At 43.8% G+C, this 24,192-nt stretch overlaps 1 protein-coding gene across 1 annotated transcript; it reads right to left on the bottom strand.

Moving 5' to 3' along the window:
• Positions 1-2,947: 2,947 nt before the first annotated feature.
• On the bottom strand, positions 2,948-7,562 carry LOC103649523 (ACT domain-containing protein ACR12). Its single transcript, XM_008675242.3, has 10 exons — positions 7,251-7,562; positions 6,395-6,446; positions 6,181-6,294; positions 5,970-6,064; positions 5,441-5,519; positions 5,275-5,334; positions 4,651-4,706; positions 3,700-3,805; positions 3,548-3,616; positions 2,948-3,440 (listed from the first exon to the last, which is right to left on the bottom strand). Exons 1-10 carry the CDS (start codon positions 7,367-7,369, stop codon positions 3,378-3,380), a joined length of 813 nt encoding a protein of 270 aa, XP_008673464.1. The 5' UTR covers positions 7,370-7,562; the 3' UTR covers positions 2,948-3,377.
• Between the last annotated feature and the right edge of the window lie 16,630 nt (positions 7,563-24,192).

The following is a 24,192-nucleotide window of genomic DNA, read 5'->3' on the forward strand; positions in this document are numbered from 1 at the left end:
ACCTCGGTAAAACAAATCATCGTGTCTCGCTCTTTATTTGCCCGCGATTTGTTTTTCACCCTCTCTCTCGGACTCGTTTATATTTCTAACGCTAACCCGGCTTGTAGTTGTGCTTAAGTTTATAAATTTCAGATTCGCCCTATTCACCCCCCTCTAGGCGACTTTCAGGAACATTTCCCTAAAAGATTTCATATGTCACCCCACTGTAAGTAACGTCATGACATCCGACGTTGTTCAATCTCCTAAAAATTATTTATATCGGGTTAAAAGTGTGGAAGAATATGTAGAGGAACTTAGGTGCAAGTTAAAAAAATGTGCGTGTCTAATTCTTTGTCACGAGAATTGGGAACCAAAACAATTATGCCAATAACATCGGCAACAAATGGGTTTTTTCAGACATATTCTGGTAGGCCGGTGGACTCATATCCATGACGACTGTCATCGCCATCTTCGCTAAACAGTGGGTCGACCCTGAGCACAGCCGGACTGTCCGCACACGATCTCGGACCGTCTGGCCCTCTGTCAGACCATCCGGCACCCTACGCCGGACAGTCCGGAGTCACACAAAGCCCATCACAAGGGTCGTAGGTGTTGCCCGGCGTGACCGGACAATCCAAGAATAGTACCGAACCGTCCGGCAGCACAGGTCGGACCATCCGGAGCACCAGAAATCACATGTGATCCTCCTAGTGCGAAGGGCCGGCATAAAGATAGCCGACCACCCAATCCCCAAGAGTCGAAAAAGTAACTTGTCGATGAGCTTGTTTGGCCCGCTAAGGCCAAATCTTCTGTTCGCGCTCACCCTCACTCGACACAAAAGGAGAAAGTTAAGTTCACATTTAATATTATTAAGTGTGATAAAATATTTGACGAGTTATTTAAGCATGGTAATAATAAATTGTCACATATAATTCCTCTGGTTGAAGAATTAAAAGGGCGTATATATTGTAAATGACATGTCTCCTTTCTTCATAACACCAATGATTGTGTTGTCTTTCGTCGGCAAATACAATCAGCTATAAACGAAGGCCGGTTGAGATTTCAAAAGGAGGTGAAGATTGATAGGCCACCTGTCCCTATCACCACATTAGAGCCGACGAGGAAAAAAAGTCATAGTTCGGCCATGTGCAACCGATAAAAGCAAAGATAAAAATATCGTCATTGGTGATCCATGTACGCCAAATATATCACGCAGAGTGGTTACTCAGAAGGCTCCGAACAAAAGAAAGACCGGAGGCATCGGGGGGCAAGCACGATCGGACACCCGCGTACGTCGGACGGTCCGGGTACTAAGGCCAGACAGTCCAAGACAGGCGCGGACAGTCCGACTATGAAGGCTGGACGGTCCGCAGACGACCAGAAGCAGCAGCAACCTCAGACCGTCGGACCACAACGTTCCAAAACAAGTATTAGGAAGCAAAATACTTCTAAGACGTATGGCCGACTCAGCAGAGTCGCCACTACTTTTGATAAGCTGCTTGCTAAATATATGAAGAAGGTCGTTCCACACAACTGGCCAATAAAATAAACGAAGTCAAAAAGGCGATCTGTGCGAAAGGCCCAAAAGGTAGCACAATCAAGATCGTTTAGTCATCCTCCTCCAGAGATGGCATGGTGCTTCCCGGTCTATCCATCGCTGATGTGTTGTCCTACTCATGTGTGGGGCAGTACGGTGATGAATTCGTATTACTGGCCCAATCCATTTGCTTATTTGGGCTGGGAGGCACCACAAGTTTTTGTCTATTGGCATGTTAATCAGTCAGACATGGCCGAAAAGGATGCAATCCGAAACGACCTCTGTTATTAAAAGTTCTATAAAAAATATTTATATTATCTAATCACAAGAGCCGGTAACTTGCATCGATCTGAGTCCTTACTTTGGGAACGAAATAATTCATGAGGTCAATTGTTTCTGAAGTTCGCTGGTGCTTTTGGTTCGCCAAGCTCCACCAAAAGGCAGGGGCATGTGTTGAACACTAAAAGTGGCGGATGATCCGGCCCAAGGGCTCGGACGGTCTGCGCCCCCGCGATCAGATTAACGCGGATGATTATCCTTATCTCATGCGTAATTATCCATCTAATCATGTGGGGTTTGTTAGCTATCGCATAGGAACGGATCCAGACATTCCCCCTATATATATGAAGGGATACTACTGATTGAGAACCCACGAACACATTTAATTGAATCAATTACTTTCTTTATCATTCCTGTCTTAGGAGTAGATGTAGCATAGTCTAGTTATAACTTTCCGCATATCCATCTCCGCTCATTAAACTCTACATCGTCTAGATCCATCTTAGTGGCCTGCTGACCCTAATACAACCTTTAGGATCTTACCCTCCTGGGGGCAAGATCTAGTTATTCACCCAAAGCCTCTTGCTCGAATTGATCTTTTAATTCCTAGACGACTCCATGTTGTATGGGGATGCTCCAGGTGACCTGTCGACCCGGAGCGTCCTAAGATCTCTTCCCCAGGAGGCAAGATCTAGATTCCAGCGAGTAGAAAGACGACCCTACGTCATCGCGGACCGTCCGGCCCTATGCGCGGACCGTCCGACACAACGACACAACACAGGGGAGGTGCTGCTCATGCACCCAGGCCAGGGACCATCCGCGCCATCGCAGAGGGTACCGCCAGGCGGTACACCCCGAGTGATCGATGCTGCCCAGATCAGCGCCAACACATACAACTACATATACAAACTAGAAAGGGCATCGAAGGAACCACATGAGACTTCGAGTAAAAAACAGAGGTTCTAAATCCACGGCAAACTCATGCATTTTGCATTCAGTTAATATATGCTCAAATTGCCCTGTCTAGTGGAGACAATCTAACAGAGCATATCCGAAGAACCCAAACTTCACGATCATCCCAATTTCGCCATTAGTGCAAAAGGTTGAGTAAAAATGCAGCTCTTCCAATTGACTGTAAACAATAAGCACATCTGATTGGAAAGCAGGAGCAAGCTGCTCGGTGATTTCGTAATGCTCTTTTATTTATTCCACTACATAGAACGCCACAGTACGCAGCTGAGTTTTACATGCAAATGGATTGCACCAACTTACAGAATACAGACAACATCAATCATGTGAGGGTTTTCCAATGTGATCCCTTATAACAGGAATCAAATGGGATAATGATGATCGAAACCTAAATTATGTTGCTCCCAGCTGTATATATATTACTACAATATCAAACTGGTCCAGTGAGCCCCGATTCAGTGCCACCTATGCACATATGGATGCACCTTGTCGGCACTTTATCAGCTACAATGGAAAACTCCATTTGCAGCAGTACAAGGGGCCCATAGCGAAGGAACTGAAGCCAAAGTTTCTGATTCTAATGCACTATAGGAAGGTTCGACAAACACAACAATCAATAGCTGTCTTCATCTGTCTCAGGCCTTCGGAGGTAATAACGCAGGCAATTGGTCAGCGCCTATATAAAAAGCAAAATAAAGTGTGCAAAGTGAACACAACGAAGACAGAAAAAAATAACATTAAGGAAATGGTCATGATGTTGCTCGAATGACCAAGGAAGTAGACCTGAGATAAGGAGCTGTTTAGTTTTCCACCTCTGTAACTTACATGAAACTTGTCCTTCGCAACCAAACCCTGTACAGAATGCCAAATATCATCTAACAGGCTTTAATGGTCTTAGCGACTATAAAAAGCAAGGGGGGTGAAACGTAGCATACTTCAGTATCAATCTCAGCTGATTCCACATCAATATTTGTGTCCGCGATGATCTTGATTATCTCAAGAAGTAGGCCAGGCCGGTCGGCGGTCTCTATGTAAAGTATGCTGGGAATTCCAACAGAAATCGATGAGGAAGGAAATGTGCATCATTGTATGAACAAATGGCATACACAGTGAATTCAGATTCTACTTGTGTTGGAAGTGATCCATAGGGAAGGACAAATATGCATTTCAAACATGTTGAGACACATCAAAGTTCAAATGAACAAAGGATAAGACTAATAGGTAGGCACAAAAAATGAATTGAAGCTGATTCTTACATGAAAAGCAAAATATAGAGCTAAAAGAAACCTGACTCAGTTAATGACTTAATGATCATATTACAAAGCACACAAAAAAATTGGAAGAAAAAGGGCAGGAGCTCTGCCTTGCATTTAAGGAGGAAAAGAATAACACAATTACATAGGCTGAAGAAGGAAAAACAACATTGATGGCCTCAAGTAGTATTGTGTTGCTCATGCCTACATGTTCTCAGCCTATCTATGACACTTCAAACTTTTTATGCTCTGTAACCAGATCCAATTTACTATTATTTGGTTTGTGTGAGAAGTAATGTATACTTTTTTTCCAATTTTTTCTACAGGAACTGATACTACATGTCGCAGCCTAAACATGGCTCAAGCCTAAGATGTTCTGGCTTATACCATGCTGTACAGGTGTACATGAATAGCTAATTCATTTTGTACTACAGAATATTTGGGACGTACATCACTTGGTGTCAATCTTATTTTCACATGTGTAGGACTTCTTCTAGGATAAAACAATACACGAGGGCATGTAAACAATAAGATTGACATATATAACACGACAACATGCTATGAAACATGCAAAATAACAGTTAATTTAAAAGTGATAGTACGTGCTTGGATCATGCTAAGACAGAATCAAACCTTCTTTTTGGTCCGTCATCTTCAACAACTATATGTGTTGCAATATCAACATCTACCTACCAGTTCATAAATCAAAGAATGCAAATTCAGGCTTAATAATGTATCAAAGGTCAAAGCACAAACCAATAGCATAACAAAGTAAAATTTGTAGCCTAACTGTTTATAGATTTCCATTTCCTAAAATAGTGATAACTCACAGATCATAGTTAAAAAGATGGCCAAACCGAGATAACACGATACAGAACAGCATCTGAAATTACAGAATGGGAATGCATTACACTTTAGGGCTGATTTGGTGAGCCGGGATTACGGGAGGATTGGAGGGGATTGAGGGGGAAATTAGTTAATTTCCCCCTCAATCCCCTCCAATCCCCCCGTGATCCCCTTGTCACCAAATCAACCCTTAAGTGTTGTTTGATTCACGAAATGTAACGTAAATAGTAATAATAATGATTCACATTCGAGTACCAACGGTAACAAGTTTGAATGGACGGTATCCATTTTTAGTGTGATATGTGATTACGGTTGGACTTAAATAAACATGATGTAACGTTATTGACTTATTGATTACCCATTACGTTACCAATATGTGAACCAAACGGCACCTTACAGTATTGCACTTGCCTTCTTCTCAGGAGGTTTTATCCCAAAAAATTCACCCATGGCTAACTTCTCACTTGATTCCTACACAAGGATGACATGACTACGGTGTTAGTTACATTCAATCAGATAGTAAAAAATAGGTAAAGAAAAAACGATACAGAGTAACACATAAGAATCTGAAACATACAGGATGGTACTGGAGAAGGTTGTTGATGATGGTTAGCCGAATCCTTTCTAACATGTCAGGGTCCTCAACCTTGCGCCCACTAGATACATACAAAAGGGAAGGGAAAATATTACTGTTAACTAATCCAAATAAAAATTATGCAGCGGTTAATGTAACACTATAGTATTTAGATGGAATCATGGTCCAGAAGTCTCAAGGGTTCCACCATTTTTTCCATCTAAGATTGAACAAGGGATTTTCAAGAAGGAATGCCAATACTGTGAATAATTGATATGTGACAAAGCATATGTGAGAGGATTATGTGATTACTATCAAATATCTCAAGAAAACACTAGGCTAAATGAAAAATTAATGGAAGAGTATTTCAAGAAATCCATGTGTGTACATGGATAGAATTAATCACATCAAAGCTGAATAAAGGTATATGCATATGTGCAGGAACAGCGAATGCTCTCTTTAGTTTTCCTAATAGACACACATAACTAGATGCTGCACGTAAAAAATAAAACAGAAAGGAGCAAGCACCCACAATCGCATGATGTGGAACTTTGTTTGTGTGACAGCTGAGTCAGTTGTCACACTTCCTTTTGTGACATCAAGGCCAAGGTCCTTGAGTGCTTTCATCTGCAAACAGTGAATACCAGGAAAAATAATTGGCAGATATGACAAAAACTTAAACATCACAATTTTGAGCAGCAACAATGTAAAGACAGCATCAGTGGCGCATGTAAAATATATACCGTGTCAAGTAGTGCCCCCAAGCGATCTCCAAAACTTAGCTGCACAATGGTCGCATCACGGTCTGAGTCCTGATCTATCTGGACAACTGGGACTGGGACTGCCTCATCAGATGTCTGGGGTGATAATTTTCCCAAGAATACACATTAAAAAGCAAACTGAATAAATACAGAAGTGGCGTCTGCCACTGATTAAACCAGTCGTGTGAAATTGTACCGTTGAAGAAACTCCCAACACATTAGCTGAGTTGATAGATTGGCAACAAATTCTGGGAAGATTTACAAAACACAAAGATTATTAGTACATATGTTGGGAAGATTTACAAAAGACAAAGATTATTAGTACATATACAGTGTATATAGAACATGGAAGTATTATACAGGACAGATCTATCTATTACTATCATGTATATACTATAACTTAGGAATTAAGAAACAATAGAGTTGGGGATGAAGAGATACGAGATGGCAGACATAACTTCCCAAATGAATCCTACTACTGCACAACTTATCATAGGCGCAGGCAAATTTCCCATATACATACACGAATCTATCAAATCATCAACGGAGAACTCTACGAGACCGTCGAACAATGAACAACACTGAATTAGACGGTCTAAATGGAAAACAAAATCTATGCAGAGATCATGTATAAGTAAAACCCATGGAGCACAGGCTAGAGGCGTCCAATCATGCTGATGCTAAAATCCTTCCGTCTAATCAATCTGCTCACGGCACATGGTACACGGAGATGTTCGATCCGGCTGTTTAAGCGAGTTCGATCCAACTGATCGTCACTTCGTCAGCTAGGACAGACACAAAGGGACGCACGGAGATCGTCATGTAAACGTGTCGGTCCTGCATAGAATTTTTTTTCCCGGTCGAGAAGAAAAAATCCCTATAGCAAAAGAGAACTAAAGCCGGCACCTACGAGACCATTGGCACTCTAATACGAGTAACGCAAGTGGATAATCCCGCTGAGACTCGAGGCTGCCAGCGAGCAATATCCGACCAGCGCGAGGCGGCGAGCACGACGTCAGGGAAACGGGCCCCGCGGGGATCAGATCGCTCACCTCCGGGCGGGGCGGGGCAGAGGGCGCGCGGCGCGGAAGCGCAGGTGCCACCGTGACGGGGTAGGCGTGGCAGCGGGGGCGAAGGGCAGGAGGCCGTGGTGGGAAGCGGCGAGCGCCATGGGTGGGTGCGCGCAATCTGGAGCGGAGCGGGGCGGAGAGGCGTGCGGCGTGTCACTCTGCCCACCGTGACCGTCTCCGCCCTCGGCTCACTGGAGTGGCGTTGGCGCCGGCCGGGGACGGAAGGGGAAAGGTCTGGGGTCTGGGGTGGGCTGACCGAGCCTATGGGTCGGACTAGTTGTTTCCTTTCGTCACAAGTGGGCCTGAGCCTGATCGTGGCGACTATTTTACGCGCCACTTGGACTGCATGATTGGATCCAGACCGCTAGACGGGAATAGGAAAAAAAACAGAAGCGGCTAGATTTAAGGGGTGTTTGGGAGTGAAGTTTTTTCACAGTTTTGAAGAATACTGCAGTATTTTTAAATACTGCAATATTATATACAGAATGGTGTTTGACAAGCCGGCTAAAATCTCTGTTTTCAAAACTGAAGTATTGCAAATACTATAGTTGTTTTAAGGTATTCTAAACTTAGATTTAGATCTCAGTTTCTAAAATTGTGGTATTGTAAACTGCGGTATTGTCATGACTAAAGTATACTGTAGTATTTCAAAAACTGTGGTTTTCAAAAACTTTGTTCCCAAACAGGGCTTAAGCCTGCCTTTCCTACGCCTCCATCACGAATACTCAGTCCTGTGTCGAGTCCATCCGTGCGTTGCAACAGAATAATGTTATAATAACAAGAACGAATAACCACATTACGGACTACGTGACAACAACAAAGTAATAAGAATCTAGGTACTTTTAAGTCTAATCTAATTCAAAAATCATACAACAAATTCGTGACAATATATATACATGTAGGTATATATAATACTATCGATCATAATAGTAGATGACTGATATACGCAAACCATACTCACTACACCCGAAATTATCTAAATTTAACAAAATCAGAGAATGAATCTATACTACTATATTAAGGCTGCAAAGACTAGTCTACCTCTCCTGGTTCTATCTTTCACAAATCTACACCGTCCATCTACCTCCATCAAATCTAAACCATCCGTCTGTGTGCCCTCGGTTCTCGCCCCCACGTCTGATCCGCGCACGGATCCCCCACCCCTCAACAACCTCCACGGCAAACGCCGTGCGCCCCGCCCCCTCGCGACGCTATAGAGTCTCCGTGACCTCAACCACCATGCCGCAAGTCGGGCGTGATCGGGGCCTGCTGGAGCGGCCGCGCGCGCTACCGCGGTCGGCGGACCCGGCCGTGCAGATCGCCGGCAACTTCGCGCCGGTCGGCGAGCAGGCGCCGGTGCGGTCGCTGCCAGTGTCGGGCCGCATCCCACCATTCATCTCGGGCGTGTACGCGCGCAACAGGGTCAACCCCAGCTTCGAGCCGTCGGCAGGGCACCACCTGTTCGACGGCGACGGGACGGTGCGCGCGGTGCGCATCCGCAACGGCGCGGCCGAATCGTACGCGTGCCGGTTCACCGAGACGGCCAAGCTCCGGTAGGAGCGCGCGCTGGGGCGGGCCGTGTTCCCCAAGGCCATCGGCGAGCTGCACTGGCACTCCAGGATCGCGTGTTTGGCGCTGTTCTACGCCCGCGAGCTGTGCGGGCTCGTCGACCCGTCCCGTGGCACGGGGGTCGCCAACGCCGGCCTTGTCTACTTCAACGGCCGTCTCCTGGCCATGTCCGAGCAAGCCCTGATTGCCGCTGTCGGCTCTCCACTTCTCCAGTTCTGGGTGAAGAAGTAAAGATCAGCCGAGAATGAGGTCAACCCAGTTGAATCCAATGGAGCTGTGGTCTCGGTTAAGAAGACAGTATATACAACACTAATCACCAAATCTTAGTCGCCGCTTGCGGCCGCCGCCATCACTAGCCAAGCCATCGTCCCTGGCGCGCGGTCGCGTCCAGGCTTCCATTCCAGGTTACTAGGTGTATCCTACCGGTACTCTTGGAAACTAGACCGGAAAGGTGTGGCCAACCAGCAGCCCAGCGTGCGCGTGGCTGACTGACTGACTGACTGGCGAGCAGATGCAGATGCAGAGGCAACAGCAGCAGCCTGCCTTGTTCGGTTCCTCAGCTTGGTGCCCAAGCATGCAGGATCAGCAGGACGACAACTTGAGTTGCTCATCTTGCGTTGTGCAATAAGTATACGTAGTTAGGCATGTAGTGTAGAATATGCTCTCATACTTGTGCTAATTCCTGTCGGTATTGGACTAATCTTAGTTGGATTCCTGTTGCGACTCTATTTTTCTCTCTTCATCTTCCTCTCTGCTCTCTGCTCTCTGCTCTCTGTAGATATGGAAACAGGCCAGGTAGAGCAAAAACTCACTTGCGGTCGAACCCGTGAAATCTACCCAAAGTCGCCCACGATCGCACTGTGGGTGTAATTCCAAAACCGCGCCGAATCCATCGGGATCAAAACCTCCACCCGCGCCCAAGTACGTGTGTTTCGAGTCTAGGATTAAATTACCATCTCTCTCCTGCCTCTGCGGAACTCTCAACTGATTTTTTAAAAAAAATCCTGGTGGATCACATTCATGGATCTGATGTCAATTTATATTGTGTCCATTTTAATCAGCAACGTCAAATCGTTATATAGAAACAGTGTTAGATCACAATTTGGATGCCCTAACCACGCCACTGGTGCATGGCTCCAACTCGTCAGCTGTCAAATGTCATCGTCCCACTCCCAGTGAGAAGACGACTGTGACAACCATACAAGAACAGGCGGAAGCAGGGCGGAAAACAAAACGGTGCTGACCAGACGCAGCGCCAGCAGCGGCGAAGTTGACAATGCCGAATGAGAGAACGTGTGGAGGCGAGAGCGGTGCTGCCCGCCGGCAGGCAAGCCGCGAGCGCCGTCCGGCATGTGATGTGATCTGGAGCACAGGAGGACAAACGCGCGGCACACTTGTTGCATCTGGGAAGGAGGGCGACATGACGGGGTAGAGCCAGGAGGCACCTTTTCTCCCATGTCTTTCCAGAATCTTCTGTGATCCGCCCAGCGAATCGGAAGCCACCGAATGGAAGGAAGGATGACGCAACCGAGTTGGAACGGCACATGGCATGGAAGCCATGGACGAGCTAGCACACGGCCATGAGGATGACGATACCGTCACTCAGTCCTGAAATAAGCATATATATATATATATAACCTTGATTAAATATATAAACAAAATTACTATTGTTTATCAAGTATAATAAGTACTATTAGATTGGTTATAGTATATAATATTATAATATATTTTTTAATACACTTAGTTAAATTTTAAAAAAGTTTAACTCCTTAAAGACGTGTGGTATACTGATCCGTGCGCGCTGCAAGGACACTTTCAATACAGTATGAAACACATTTGTACATAAATTATTGTGGTATTATATGTTCCCGATGCAACGCACGGGCACTCACTTAGTTATACCCAGCGGATGAATACATGTTCAACACACACGGTATAGTTTAGTATGGTTTGCGTATAGGCTGGATTTTGGAGGCTGGTAGGAGGACAGTCCATTCCCTGCCGATTTGTTAGGGAACACACACGGTATAGTTTAGTATACCCATCTCTATCCAAAAGCCCTGGCTGACTACGTAAATTAATTAAATGTATCCTTGAATCTATTCACTATCCCATTAGTGAATATTTTTGAATTGATAAAGGGGCATCCCCTATTCCATTAAGAAATAGGACGTAACTGAACATAGTTCAGGATTACAACCACTGAGAGCAATACTAGGGTCATAACAAACCTCACAGCCTAGAACATCTCGGAAAATAGCATCATGGTCATTACATCACCACATGTAGCGACAACAAAACAGATAAACATAGCAGACAAACCTAAATGACATCAACGAACTGATAACGACAACAACATGTTCCTGCCAAGGAAGGGCATGAAGCAGCCACAAACAGACCAAAATGCTTCGGAGTTGAAGTCAACACAACGACGATGCGATCGGACACCATCTTCATTCCAAAATCCTTCTAGAAAGAGATACCCACTCCTTCGCCTGATCAAACACTTACATTGCCATCTTTATGATCCAGGAGCTTCCTTCCAGTACCATCCTTCTTTCTGTCTTAGGAAGACCATTGGTGTCTTGGTCTTCAAAAAAAACAAAACTCAGTAGCACAATCCACTACCATGGTCGAGTACATTGTTGTAGGGCATTGCTGTGCACAATTACTCTATATGAGGCAAACCTGTTGGGACTATGACTACAAGTTGAGCGAAGTCCCTCTCCTATGTCACAATGAGTGATATTCGCATGGCGGATAATCCAATTGAACAGGGGCGGATTTGGGCCTTAGGCCACCTGGGTCGTGGCCCGGGACGTAGCCCAAAATCCTCTTATACCTCACTACCGGAATCGCGTTCTTTGCCGAGTGTCTAAGACACTCGGCAAAGGCTATTTTACACTCGGCAAAGCTTTTGCACTCGGCAAAGAACACTCGGCAAAGATTTCATCGGCAAAGGGTTCTTTGCCGAGTGTTTTTTTTCGGACACTCGGCAAAGACTTTGCCGAGTGTCAAAAAGCACTCGGTAAAGAAAAACACTCGGCAAATTAAGAATCGAAAAAAATTTAAAAAAAACAGCAAAACATTTTTTTAAATTCTAGGAACAACTCTCCAATCCTACCTATTACTTTATCCGTTGCCTTATCATTTTTCACTATTATTTTGAATCAAATTTAGATACTTTGTAAATGGTGAGATTCGAACTCGTAACCTCTCTCTCGCGCATACCCTCCTATACCACTACACTACTACATCAATTATGTCTACATTACGTTTTCATTCCCCATGTACTATAACAAATCGAGAGTAATTTGATTATTTAAGGCACTAAATGAGTTCATTTGAAAATGTGACCAACTATAAAGTTGCATAACTTTTTGAGATCTACAAGTTTTATTTTAATAGTTTTTACATCCGAGACCGTTTACAAAATTTGGATTTTAAATTTTAAAACTTCACACGAATTTTTCAATGATAAGATGATTTCAAATCAAAAAATTGTCAACTACAAAGTTTCATTACATTTCAAGACCTACAACTTTTATTTTGGTGGTTTTTCCATCCGAGACAGTTTGAAAAATTCAAATTTCAAAATTCAAACATAATTTTGCATAATAAGATGATTTCAAACCAAAACATTGTCAACTACAAAGTTTCATAACTCTTCAATACCTACAACTTTCATGTTGGTGGTTTTTTCTTTCGAAGTCATTTTCAAAATTCAAATTTTAAATTTTTTAAATTCAGATGTAGTTTTCGTTGACAATATGACTTCAAATGAAAAAGTTGTCAACTATAAACTTATATAACTTCTCAAGATCTACAAAGTTTATTTTGGTTGTTTGGTCATTTGTTGATCTTACATGATGGTTCTAACAATATGCACAATTTCTATACGTCTCTCTTCTAGTTTCATAAACTCTCGAGAGAGATATAGGTTTTATGAACAAATTTATTTTTATTTTGTCATATGAAGAAATGTTCAATATATAAATTGTACATCATGATGAGTTATACAAATTTGTAGTTGAAAACTTTTTCATTTGAATTAATTTACTATTTTAAAATGTGATTTTAAAATTGTCTTTGCCTAGTGTTGGAGAAAAAACACTCGGCAAAGAGCTCTTTGCCGAGTGTTGTATTTGTGGCACTCGGCAAAGAGCCCTTTGCCGAGTGTCAAAAAAAGACACTCGGCAAAGAAACTCTTTGCCGAGTGTCAAAAATAAAACACTCGGCAAAGAGCTTCTTTGCCGAGTGTTTTATTTTACCGAGTGTTTTTTGCGTGACACTCGGCAAAGAGCTTCTTTGCCGAGTGCCCGAAAAAAACACTCGGCAAAGAATATGGCACTCGGCAAAGAGCCAAATTCCGGTAGTGCCTAGGCTGTTTCAGTCCAAAAAATCTGACCCATAACCCCTTCCACTTGCTAGATTGGGCCTGGTAGCCAGCGACCTCAATCACTTGCACAGGCAAACAGCGTGAATTTTGTTGAGAAACACTAATTAAGGGTTATGTGGGCAAATACCTAATATAGCCCTGAGGGCTATCGCATCTCTATATATAGAACATGTACCCCCTCATATGGAATAGAGATTAGAAAGAGGCCAGAGGCCCAACCCTATATCATGTGTCTCGTGTGTTTCCTCTGTCGTGCTTATGGGAAGGGAGACGGGTTCTCTACAGCTTCTTGCGCCTCTACTGCTAACGAGAGGGAAGGGAGCGGATCTGGTGATCCATGGTAACGTAGTTCTTAACACGTTATCAGCACGCTCTACCTCGACGTTGCTGCGGGATTGGATCTACATCAACTCTCCGTCAATCCGGCAGGTCTCCGGCCTAGCCGAACTGTCCTACGCGACAGGCTTTGATTCCTCTACACAATCGAACGGTATGATTTCCTTTTTATCTACTGATTGTGGGATCGCGTCGTCGCTCCACTATCTTTGGTAGGGCCCCACTCGGTCTTCCTGAGCGCCAGAGTTCGCGTTGTGGGCCTTGTCGGGGCGACACCTGCGCCGGAAGCCGCGCCGCGCCGGCAGCCGCGCCACACCGCGCCCGCTACGGAGCCTGCCAGGCCCACGCCCGCGCCGGAGCAGCACCTCACCTCGCTGGTGGCCGTGCGCCATGCCAGGACCACGTCCGAGGCGCGCCCGCGCAGGAACCGCGCCGGAGGTCGCGCCACGCTACGTCGGCGCCACGCCCGCGCCCGCGTCGGGCCGCGACTAGGGGGGGTGTTTGGTTACCCCAAACTAAAATTTAGCCCCTGTCATATCGAATGTTTGAACCTCCGTTCCGGGTAAAACTAATTTGTCAGCCGAAGATTAAAAGACGAGACGAATCTAGTCCAGTTGGTTGGGTCTATATTTCAAACTCCTATTTAAAAGTCAAACGCTTGATGTGACCCGGGCTAAACTTTAGCAGGAGCAACCAAACACCCCCTAGACGGGGAAAAGCTGTGCCAACGTCTGTCTGCCAGTCTTCCTAGCGTGGAGACACGGCCGATAGGAGCGATGGATCCATCATCCGTTTTCTCAGGCGCAGATAAGAACGTATGATTGAAAAAAAATGCTCCCATGCACGCTCCCCGAGAAAGTCGGATCAGAGACCATCCGCGTGGGGACGCTTCACCACGAGTGGGGCTGTGCTGTGTGGAGACTTCGAGAGAGTTCAAGACTCAAATGCAGCAGGGAGCAGGCTATTGCAAGCGTTTTCATTGGATGACTTGGGCCGCATCCTTCGCTGGCTCGCTCTTTCCTTGATGGCTTTTGATGAGTGGTAGGACTCCTGCACTTGTGGTAAGTTACTCCTGTAGTAATCATGATTCATGTTACACTTTCAATTTTTAATTAATTATTTCCCGTGGTAAATAATTAATAGAAAAACAAATGCTTGAATAAAGGAAAATGCCTTCATGCACCTGATCTGTTTATGCTCATGCATTAATTCTATTATTATTTTTCTGCTTTATTTCATAAAGTAAATAGCAGAAAATTATTAAAATGTATATGAAGGCTATAATGCACATACTTAAATCGCTAGACATATTTGTGTCACGTTGAGCTTTCAGACTCACGTCGAACGATTAAATTGTATAGTGGGTACCCGAACATGCCGATCAGAGTAAATTGTTAATCGGGTGAGTTATGGTATTGACTAAGCATTGGCTGCGCCCTGACAACACGATGCAGTATTTGTGTCGTACGAACTTGGTTGCGTCATGTGATTGCTATGTTGCACTCTCATTTACTCAAACCGCTCCTGTTGAGTCGGACCGTCATTGCTGATGAAAGTCGCCAAGAGGGGGGGTGAATAGGGCGAATCTGAAATTTACAAACTTAATCACAACTACAAGCCGGGTTAGCGTTAGAAATATGAACAAGTCCGAGAGAGGGAGTAAAACAAATCGTGAGCGAATAAAAAGTGTGACACAAGGATTTGTTTTACCGAGGTTCGGTTCTCGCAAACCTACTCCCCGTTGAGGTGGTCACAAAGACCGGGTCTCTTTCAACCCTTTCCCTCTCTCAAACGGTCCCTTGGACCGAGTGAGCTTCTCTTCTCAATCAAACGGGAACCAAACTTCCCCACAAGGACCACCACACAATTGGTGTCTCTTGCCTCGGTTACAATTGAGTTGATCGCAAAAAGAATGAGAGAAAGAAGCAATCCAAGCGCAAGAGCTCAAAAGAACACAACAAATCTCTCTCTCTAATCACTAGAGCTTTGTGTGGAGTTGGGAGAGGATTTGATCTATTTGGTTGTGTCTGGAATTAAATGCTAGAGCTCTTGTAAGTAGTTGGAAGGTGGAAAACTTGGATAACTTGAATGTGGGGGTGGTTGGGGTATTTATAGCCCTAACCACCAAACTTGACCGTTGGTGGAGGCTGCTGTCGACGGGCGCACCGGACAGTCCGGTGCGCCACCGGACACTGTCCGGTGCGCCAGCCACGTCACCTGGCTGTTGGGTTCTGACTGTTAGAGCTCTGACTTGTGGGCCCTGTAGGCTGTCCGGTGTGCCACCCGCGCGTGCTCTGCTACTCTGCGCGCGCAGGCGCGCATTTAATGCGTTGCAGTCGACCGTTGCGCGTGAAGTAGCCGTTGCTCCGCTGTCACACCGGACACTGTCCGGTGACTCACCGGACAGTCCGGTGAATTATAGTGGAGCGGATTCTCGAAGCTGGCGAGTTCAGAGTTGCTCTCCCTTGGGGCACCGGACACTGTCCGGTGGTGCACCGGACAGTCCGGTGAATTATAGCGGAGCTCCTCTAAAAATTCCCGAAGGTGAAGAGTTGGGCGTCGAGTTCCCTGGGGCACCGGACACTGTCCGGTGGCACACCGGACAGTCTGGTGCGCCAGACCAGGGTGCCTTCCGAGTTGTCTTTTGCTCTCTTGTTTGAACCCTTTTCTTGGTCTTTTTATTGGCTTATTGTGAACCTTTGGCACCTGTAGAACTTATAGACTAGAGCAAACTAGTTAGTCCAATTATTTGCGTTGGGCAATTCAACCACCAAAATCAATTAGGAAATAGGTGTAAGCCTAATTCCCTTTCAATCTCCCCCTTTTTGGTGATTGATGCCAACACAAAATAAAGCAAATATAGAAGTACATAATTGAACTAGTTTGCATAATTGTAAGTGCAAAGGTTACTAAGAATTGAGCCAATATAAATTCTCATAAGATATGCATGGATTGTTTCTTTAATTTTTAACATTTTGGACCACGCTTGCACCACTTGTTTTGTTTTTGCAAATTCTTTTATAAATTCTTTTCAAAGTTCTTTTGCAAATAGTCAAAGATAAATGAATAATATTTTGAGAAGCATTTTCAAGATTTGAAATTTTCTCCCCCCGTTTCAAATGCTTTTCCTTTGACTTAAACAAAACTCCCCCTCAATAAATTCCTCCTCTTGGTGTTCAAGAGGGTTTTAAGATATCACTTTTTGAAGGTGCTACTTTCTCCCCCTTTTGAATATAATAAGATACCAATTGAGAAAATAGGATATTGATTGAAAAATTCATCATTTTAAGACTTTTTAAATTTTTGAAAATTGGTGGTGGTGCGGTCCTTTTGCTTTGGGCTAATACTTTCTCCCCCTTTGGCATGAATCGCCAAAAACGAATACTTTGAGTGAAATATAAACCCTTTTTAAAACTACTTTCTCCCCTTTGGCAAATAAAACATGAGTGAAGATTATACCAAAGTTGGAGAGTTGCTCGGAGCGACGGCGAAGGATGAGTTATGGAGTGGAGTGGAAGCCTTTTGTCTTCGCCGAAGACTCCAATTCCCTTTCAATACACCTATATTTGGTTTGAAATTCACTTGAAAACACATTAGTCATAGTATATAAAAGAGACATGATCAAAGGTACATTAATGAGCTATGTGTGCTAAACATCAAAAAAAATTCCTAGAATCAAGAATATTTAGCTCATGCCTAAGTTTGTTAAAGGTTTGTTCACTAAGTGGCTTGGTAAAGATATCGGCTAATTGATCCTTGGTGTTAATATATGCAATCTCGATATCTCCCTTTTGTTGGTGATCCCTTAGAAAATGATACCGAATGACTATGTGTTTAGTGCGGCTATGCTCAACGGGATTATCCGCCATGTGGATTGCACTCTCATTATCACATAGAAGAGGAACTTTGGTTAATTTGTAACCATAGTCCCTAAGGGTTTGCCTCATCCAAAGCAATTGCGCGCAACAATGACCTGCGGCAATATACTCGGCTTCGGCGGTGGAAAGAGCTACGGAATTTTGCTTCTTTCAAGCCCAAGACACCAAGGATCTTCCCAAGAACTAGCAAGTCCCCGATGTGCTCTTTCTATTAATCTTACACCCTGCCCAATCGGCATCAGAATAACCAATTAAATCAAATGTGGATCCCCTAGGATACCAAAGCCCAAACTTAGGAGTATGAACTAAATATCTCAAGATTCGTTTTACGGCCGTAAGGTGAGCTTCCTTAGGGTCGGCTTAGAATCTTGCACACATGCATACGGAAAGCATAATATCTGGTCGAGATGCACATAAATAGAGTAAAGAGCCTATCATCGACCAATATACCTTTTGATCGACGGATTTACCTCCCGTGTCGAGGTCGAGATGCCCATTGGTTCCCATGGGTGTCTTGATGGGCTTGGCATCCTTCATCCCAAACTTGTTTAGTATGTCTTGAATATACTTCGTTTGGCTAATGAAGGTGCCCTCTTGGAGTTGCTTCACTTGAAATCCTAAGAAGTACTTCAACTCCCCCATCATAGACATCTCGAATTTTTGTGTCATGATCCTACTAAATTCCTCACATATAGATTCGTTAGTAGACCCAAATATAATATCATCAACATAAATTTGGCATACAAACAAATCATTGTCAAGAGTTTTAGTAAATAAAGTAGGATCGACCTTTCCGACTTTGAAGCCATTAGTGATAAGAAAACCTCTTAGGCATTCATACCATGCTCTTGGGGCTTGCTTGAGCCCATAAAGCGCCTTAGAGAGTTTATATACATAGTTAGGGTACTTATTATCTTCAAAACCAGGAGGTTGCTCAACATAGACCTCTTCCTTGATTGGTCCATTGAGGAAGACACTTTTCACGTCCATTTGGTAATGCTTAAAGCCATGGTAAGTAGCATAGGCAAGTAAAATGCGAATTGACTCAAGCCTAGCTACGGGTGCATAGGTTTCACCGAAATCCAAACATTTGACTTGTGAGTATCCCTTGGCCACAAGTCGGGCTTTGTTCCTTGTCACCACACCATGCTCGTCTTGCTTGTTGCGGAAGACCCACTTGGTTCCTACAACATTTTGATTAGGACGTGGAACCAAATGCCATACCTCGTTCCTAGTGAAGTTGTTGAGCTCCTCTTGCATCGCCACCACCCAATCCGAATCTTGTAGTGCTTCCTCTACCCTGTGTGGCTCAATAGAGGAAACAAAAGAGTAATGCTCACAAAAATGTGCAACACGAGATCTAGTGGTTACCCCCTTATGGATATTGCCGAGGATGGTGTCGACGGGGTGATCTTGTTGGATTGCTTGGTGGACTCTTGGGTGTGGCGGTCTTGGTTCTTCATCCTCCTTGTCTTGATCATTTGCATCTCCCCCTTGATTATTGCCGTCATCTTGAGGTGGCTCATCTTCTTGATCTTCTCCTTTATCAACTTGAGCCTCATCCTCATTTTGAGTTGGTGGAGATGCTTGCGTGGAGGAGGATGGTTGATCTTGTGCATTTGGAGGCTCTTTGGATTCCTTAGGACACACATCCCCAATGGACATGTTCCTTAGCGCGATGCACGGAGCCTCTTCATCACCTATCTCATCAAGATCAACTTGCTCTACTTGAGAGCCGTTAGTCTCATCAAACACAACGTCACAAGAAACTTCAACTAGTCTCGAGGACTTATTAAAGACTCTATATGCCCTTGTGTTTGAGTCATATCCTAGTAAAAAGCCTTCTACAGTCTTAGGAGCAAATTTAGATTTTCTACCTCTTTTAACAAGAATAAAGCATTTGCTACCAAAGACTCTAAAATATGAAATATTGGGCTTTTTACCAGTTAGGAGTTCGTATGATGTCTTCTTGAGGATTCGGTGTAGATACAACCGGTTGATGGCGTAGCAGGCGGTGTTGACCGCTTCGGCCCAAAACCGATCCGAAGTCTTGTACTCATCAAGCATGGTCCTTGCCATGTCCAATAGAGTTCGATTCTTCCTCTCCACTACACCATTTCGTTGTGGCGTGTAGGGAGAAGAGAACTCATGCTTGATGCCCTCCTCCTCAAGGAAGCCTTCAATTTGAGAGTTCTTGAACTCCGTCCCGTTGTCGCTTCTAATTTTCTTGATCCTTAAGCCGAACTCATTTTGAGCCCGTCTCAAGAATCCCTTTAAGGTTTCTTGGGTATGAGATTTTTCCTGCAAAAAGAACACCCAAGTGAAGCGAGAATAATCATCCACAATAACTAGACAGTACTTACTCCCGCTGATGCTTATGTAAGCTATCGGGCCGAATAGGTCCATGTGTAGGAGCTCGAGTGGCCTGTCAGTCGTCATGATGTTCTTGTGTGGATGATGAACACCAACTTGCTTCCCTGCCTGACATGCGCTACAAATCCTGTCTTTCTCAAAATGAACATTTGTTAGTCCCAAAATGTGTTCTCCCTTTAGAAGTTTGTGAAGATTCTTCATTCCAACATGTGCTAGTTGGTGATGCCAGAGCCAGCCCATGTTAGTCTTAGCAATTAAGCAAGTGTCGAGTTCAGCTCTATCAAAATCTACTAAGTATAGCTGACCTTCTAACACTCCTTTAAATGCTATTGAATCATCACTCCTTCTAAAGACAGTAACACCTACATCTGTGAAAAGACAGTTGTAGCCCATTTTGCATAATTGAGATACGAAAAGCAAATTGTAATCTAAAGAATCTACAAGAAAAACATTGGAAATTGAATGGTCAGGAGATATAGCAATTTTACCCAATCCTTTGACCAGACCTTGATTTCCATCCCCGAATGTGATAGCTCGTTGGGGATCTTGGTTTTTCTCATAGGAGAACATCTTCTTCTCCCCTGTCATGTGGTTTGTGCATCCGCTATCGATGATCCAACTTGAGCCCCCGGATGCATAAACCTACAAAACAAGTTTAGTTCTTGATTTTAGGTACCCAAATGGTTTTGGGTCCTTTGACATTAGACACAAGAACTTTGGGTACCCAAACACAAGGCTTTGACCCCTTGTGCTTGCCCCCAACATATTTGGCAACTACCTTGCCGGATTTGTTAGTTAAGACATAAGAGGCATCAAGGGTCTTAAATGAAATGTTAGAATTATTTGATGCCTTAGGAGTTTTCTTCTTAGGCAATTTTGCATGGGTTGATTGCCTAGAACTAGATGTCTCACCCTTATACCTAAAAGCATGATTAGGGCCAGAGTGAGACTTCCTAGAGTGAATTCTCCTAATTTTGCTCTCGGGATAACCGGCAGGATACAAAATGTAACCCTCGTTATCCTGAGGCATGAGAGCCTTGCCCTTTACAAAATTAGACAATCTTTAGGAGGGGCATTAAGTTTGGCATTGTCTCCCTTTTGGAAACCAATGCCATCCTTAATGCCTGGGCGTCTCCCACTATAGAGCATGCTTCTAGCAAATTTAAACTTTTCGTTTTCTAAGTCATGCTCGGCAATTTTAGCATCTAATTTGGCTATATGATCATTTTGTCGTTTAATTAAAGCCATATGATCATGAATAGCATCAATGTTAATGTCTCTACATCTAGTACAAATAGAAGTATGCTCAACGGTAGATGTAGAGGGTTTGCAATATTTTAATTCTACAACCTTAGCATGTAATATATCATTTTCACTTCTAAGGTTAGAAATGGAAGCATTGCAAACATCTAATTCTTTAGCCTTAGCAAGCAATTTTTCATTTTCAATTCTAAGGCTAGCAAGAGAGATATTCAATTCTTCAATCTTAGCAAGCAAATCAACATTATCATTTGTAAGATTGGGAATTGAAGCATCACAAACATTTGAATCAACCTTAGCAATTAAATTTGCATTCTCATTTCTAAGATTGGTAATAACATCATGGCAAGTGCTTAGCTCACTAGATAGTTTTCACATTTTTCTACTTCTAGAGCGTAAGCATTTTTAACCTTAACATGCTTCTTGTTTTCTTTAATAAGGAAGTCCTCTTGGGTGTCCAAGAGATCATCCTTCTCATGGATAGCACTAATCAATTCATTTAATTTTTCTTTTTGTTGCATGTTTAGGTTGGCAAAAAGGGTACGCAAATTATCCTCCTCATCACTAGCATCATCTTCACCACTAGAGGATACATATTTAGAGGATGATTTAGATTTTACCTTCTTCCTCTTGCCGTCCTTTGCCATGAGACACTTGTGGCCGACGTTGGGGAAGAGAAGACCCTTGGTGATGGCGATGTTTGCGGCGTCCTCGTCGGAGGAGGAGTCGGTGGAGCTCTCGTCGGAGTCCCACTCCTGGCAAACATGGGCATCGCCGCCCTTCTTCTTGTAGTATCTCTTCTTCTCCTTTCTTCTCCCTTTCTTGTCGTCGCCCCTGTCACTATCACTAGATAATGGACATTTAGCAATGAAATGACTGAGCTTACCACATTTGTAGCACACTTTCTTGGAGCGGGGCTTGTAATCCTTCCCCCTCCTTTGCTTGAGGATTTGGCGGAAGCTCTTGATGATGAGCGCCATTTCCTCGTTGTCGAGCTTGGAGGCGTCGATGGGTATTCTACTTGATGTAGATTCCTCCTTCTTTTCCTCTGTTGCCTTGAATGCAACCGGCTGTGCTTCGGATGTGGAGGGGCCATCTAGCTCGTTGATTTTCTTTGAGCCTTTGATCATCAATTCAAAGCTCACAAAGTTTCCTATCACTTCCTCGAGAGTCATTAGTGTATATCTAGGATTACCGCGAATTAATTGAACTTGAGTAGGGTTAAGGAAAACAAGTGATCTAAGAATAACCTTAACCACTTCGTGGTCATCCCATTTTTTGCTCCCGAGGTTGCGCACTTGGTTCACCAAGGTTTTGAGCCGGTTGTACATGTCTTGTGGCTCCTCCCCTTGGCGAAGACGAAAGCGACTGAGCTCCCCCTCGATCGTTTCCCGCTTGGTGATCTTGGTCACCTCGTCTCCTTCATGCGCGGTCTTTAACACGTCCCAAATCTCCTTAGCACTCTTCAACCCTTGCACCTTATTATACTCCTCTCGACTTAGAGAGGCGAGGAGTATAGTTGTGGCTTGGGAATTGAAGTGTTGGATTTGGGCCACTTCGTCCTCATCATAATCTTCATCCCCTACGGATGGTACCTGTACACCAAACTCAACAACATCTCATATACTTTTGTGGAGTGAGGTTAGGTGATATCGCATCATATCACTCCACCTAGCATAATCTTCACCATCACTCTCATGGGCTCCATCTATTTATGTCACGTGGATTTATCGTTGGTTGCGTTTGGTAATGGTGTTATGACTAACGACTGATGGTGTCGCGACGAAACCGAGAGCCTACTATGGTGCACACATGGTTGAGCTGCTCGGCACGCGCTGGTATCACGGTTAATGGTTGTGATCCATTATGAGACTACTAATGTGCTATCTTTTGTGGAGATTCTCTCAAAGTGATCGCTGCATTTTGTCTCAATATGTCGCGATATTCTATCCAAATCTAGTTTCAGTATCTTGTCAGATACCCTCTCATGAAATTGCATCTATTTTCAATCTGGGAGTTACATGCTTCTCCACCCTTAAAGATCCTCATTCGAATCTCGGGACGAGATTCTTTTAAGGGGGAAGGTTGTGACGCCCCAGGTGTCAGTTTCGTGTTATGTCGGGAGATTTATCCTAATCTCTGATGCTCAGTGAAAATTTCTATTTCTCGCTCACGTATGTCTCTGACTATCCAGACTATTTATTCTCATTTCACCGAATTCGGAGTTATTCAGTCTCACCGAAGGCCAAATTTGGAGCCTGTTAAAACTTTTATTTCTCGGCATGAATGCGAACTCGATAATCCATCTCGATTTATAAATCTCGTCTAAAGCTCATTTAATCAAGCGCTCGACAGTTGCTAGTCGAGCTGTATCCGAATCAAATTTCTCGATGTTCGATCTATGTCCAACCCCGATTTCTCGACTAGCGATCCATGTCCAAATATTCTATCCGGGTTCGTATTCTTAAGCGGAATCTCTAATGTGTCAGCTTCAAAATAAATCTTACCCGACCTAACTTGTTAATACTCATAGGCGATCCAAATTCGAAAACATAGAATAAAGACTCACACAAAATGGTAAACCTAAATTCATGACAACAATATTTTTGAGTGAGCCGCGAATAAAAATGGGGAGTAATTTTAAGTTTTGGCGCGAGCAAAAGCGACAATAATTCTTAAAAAAAAGGAACAATTTGTGTCATTTATTTTTAATCCGAGCTACGAGGTTCTAATTCAAGAGCACGATCAAATTGAGTCAAAGCATTTTTTTTAAAAAAGGATAATAAGACACAATATTTTTCCAAGCAACGTCGACTCGAACCCCTGTCTGATCTGCCGCAGCGTTCGTTTGTCGTGATCTTATATTGTTCGAAACCCATCGACAATTAATTTTAGTGGAGAGTTTAAAACCTAGTTTCTTTAATTAATTATTCTCTTGAATTGCTGTTATGGGTTGAAAAAAAATGAAAACACACGCACACAACCCACACCACCCTTCTCCCTGCACACGCCACCACCTGGTCCTGGCGCTCGGCCCCGTGCTCTCTGCGCCAATGGTTGCAGCCGGCCAGTGGGAATTGCCGCCCAATCCCAGCCAATGGAATGCCAG

Source organism: Zea mays, chromosome 3, assembly GCF_902167145.1.
Source record: "Zea mays cultivar B73 chromosome 3, Zm-B73-REFERENCE-NAM-5.0, whole genome shotgun sequence".
Classification (NCBI taxonomy): Eukaryota; Viridiplantae; Streptophyta; class Magnoliopsida; order Poales; family Poaceae; genus Zea; species Zea mays.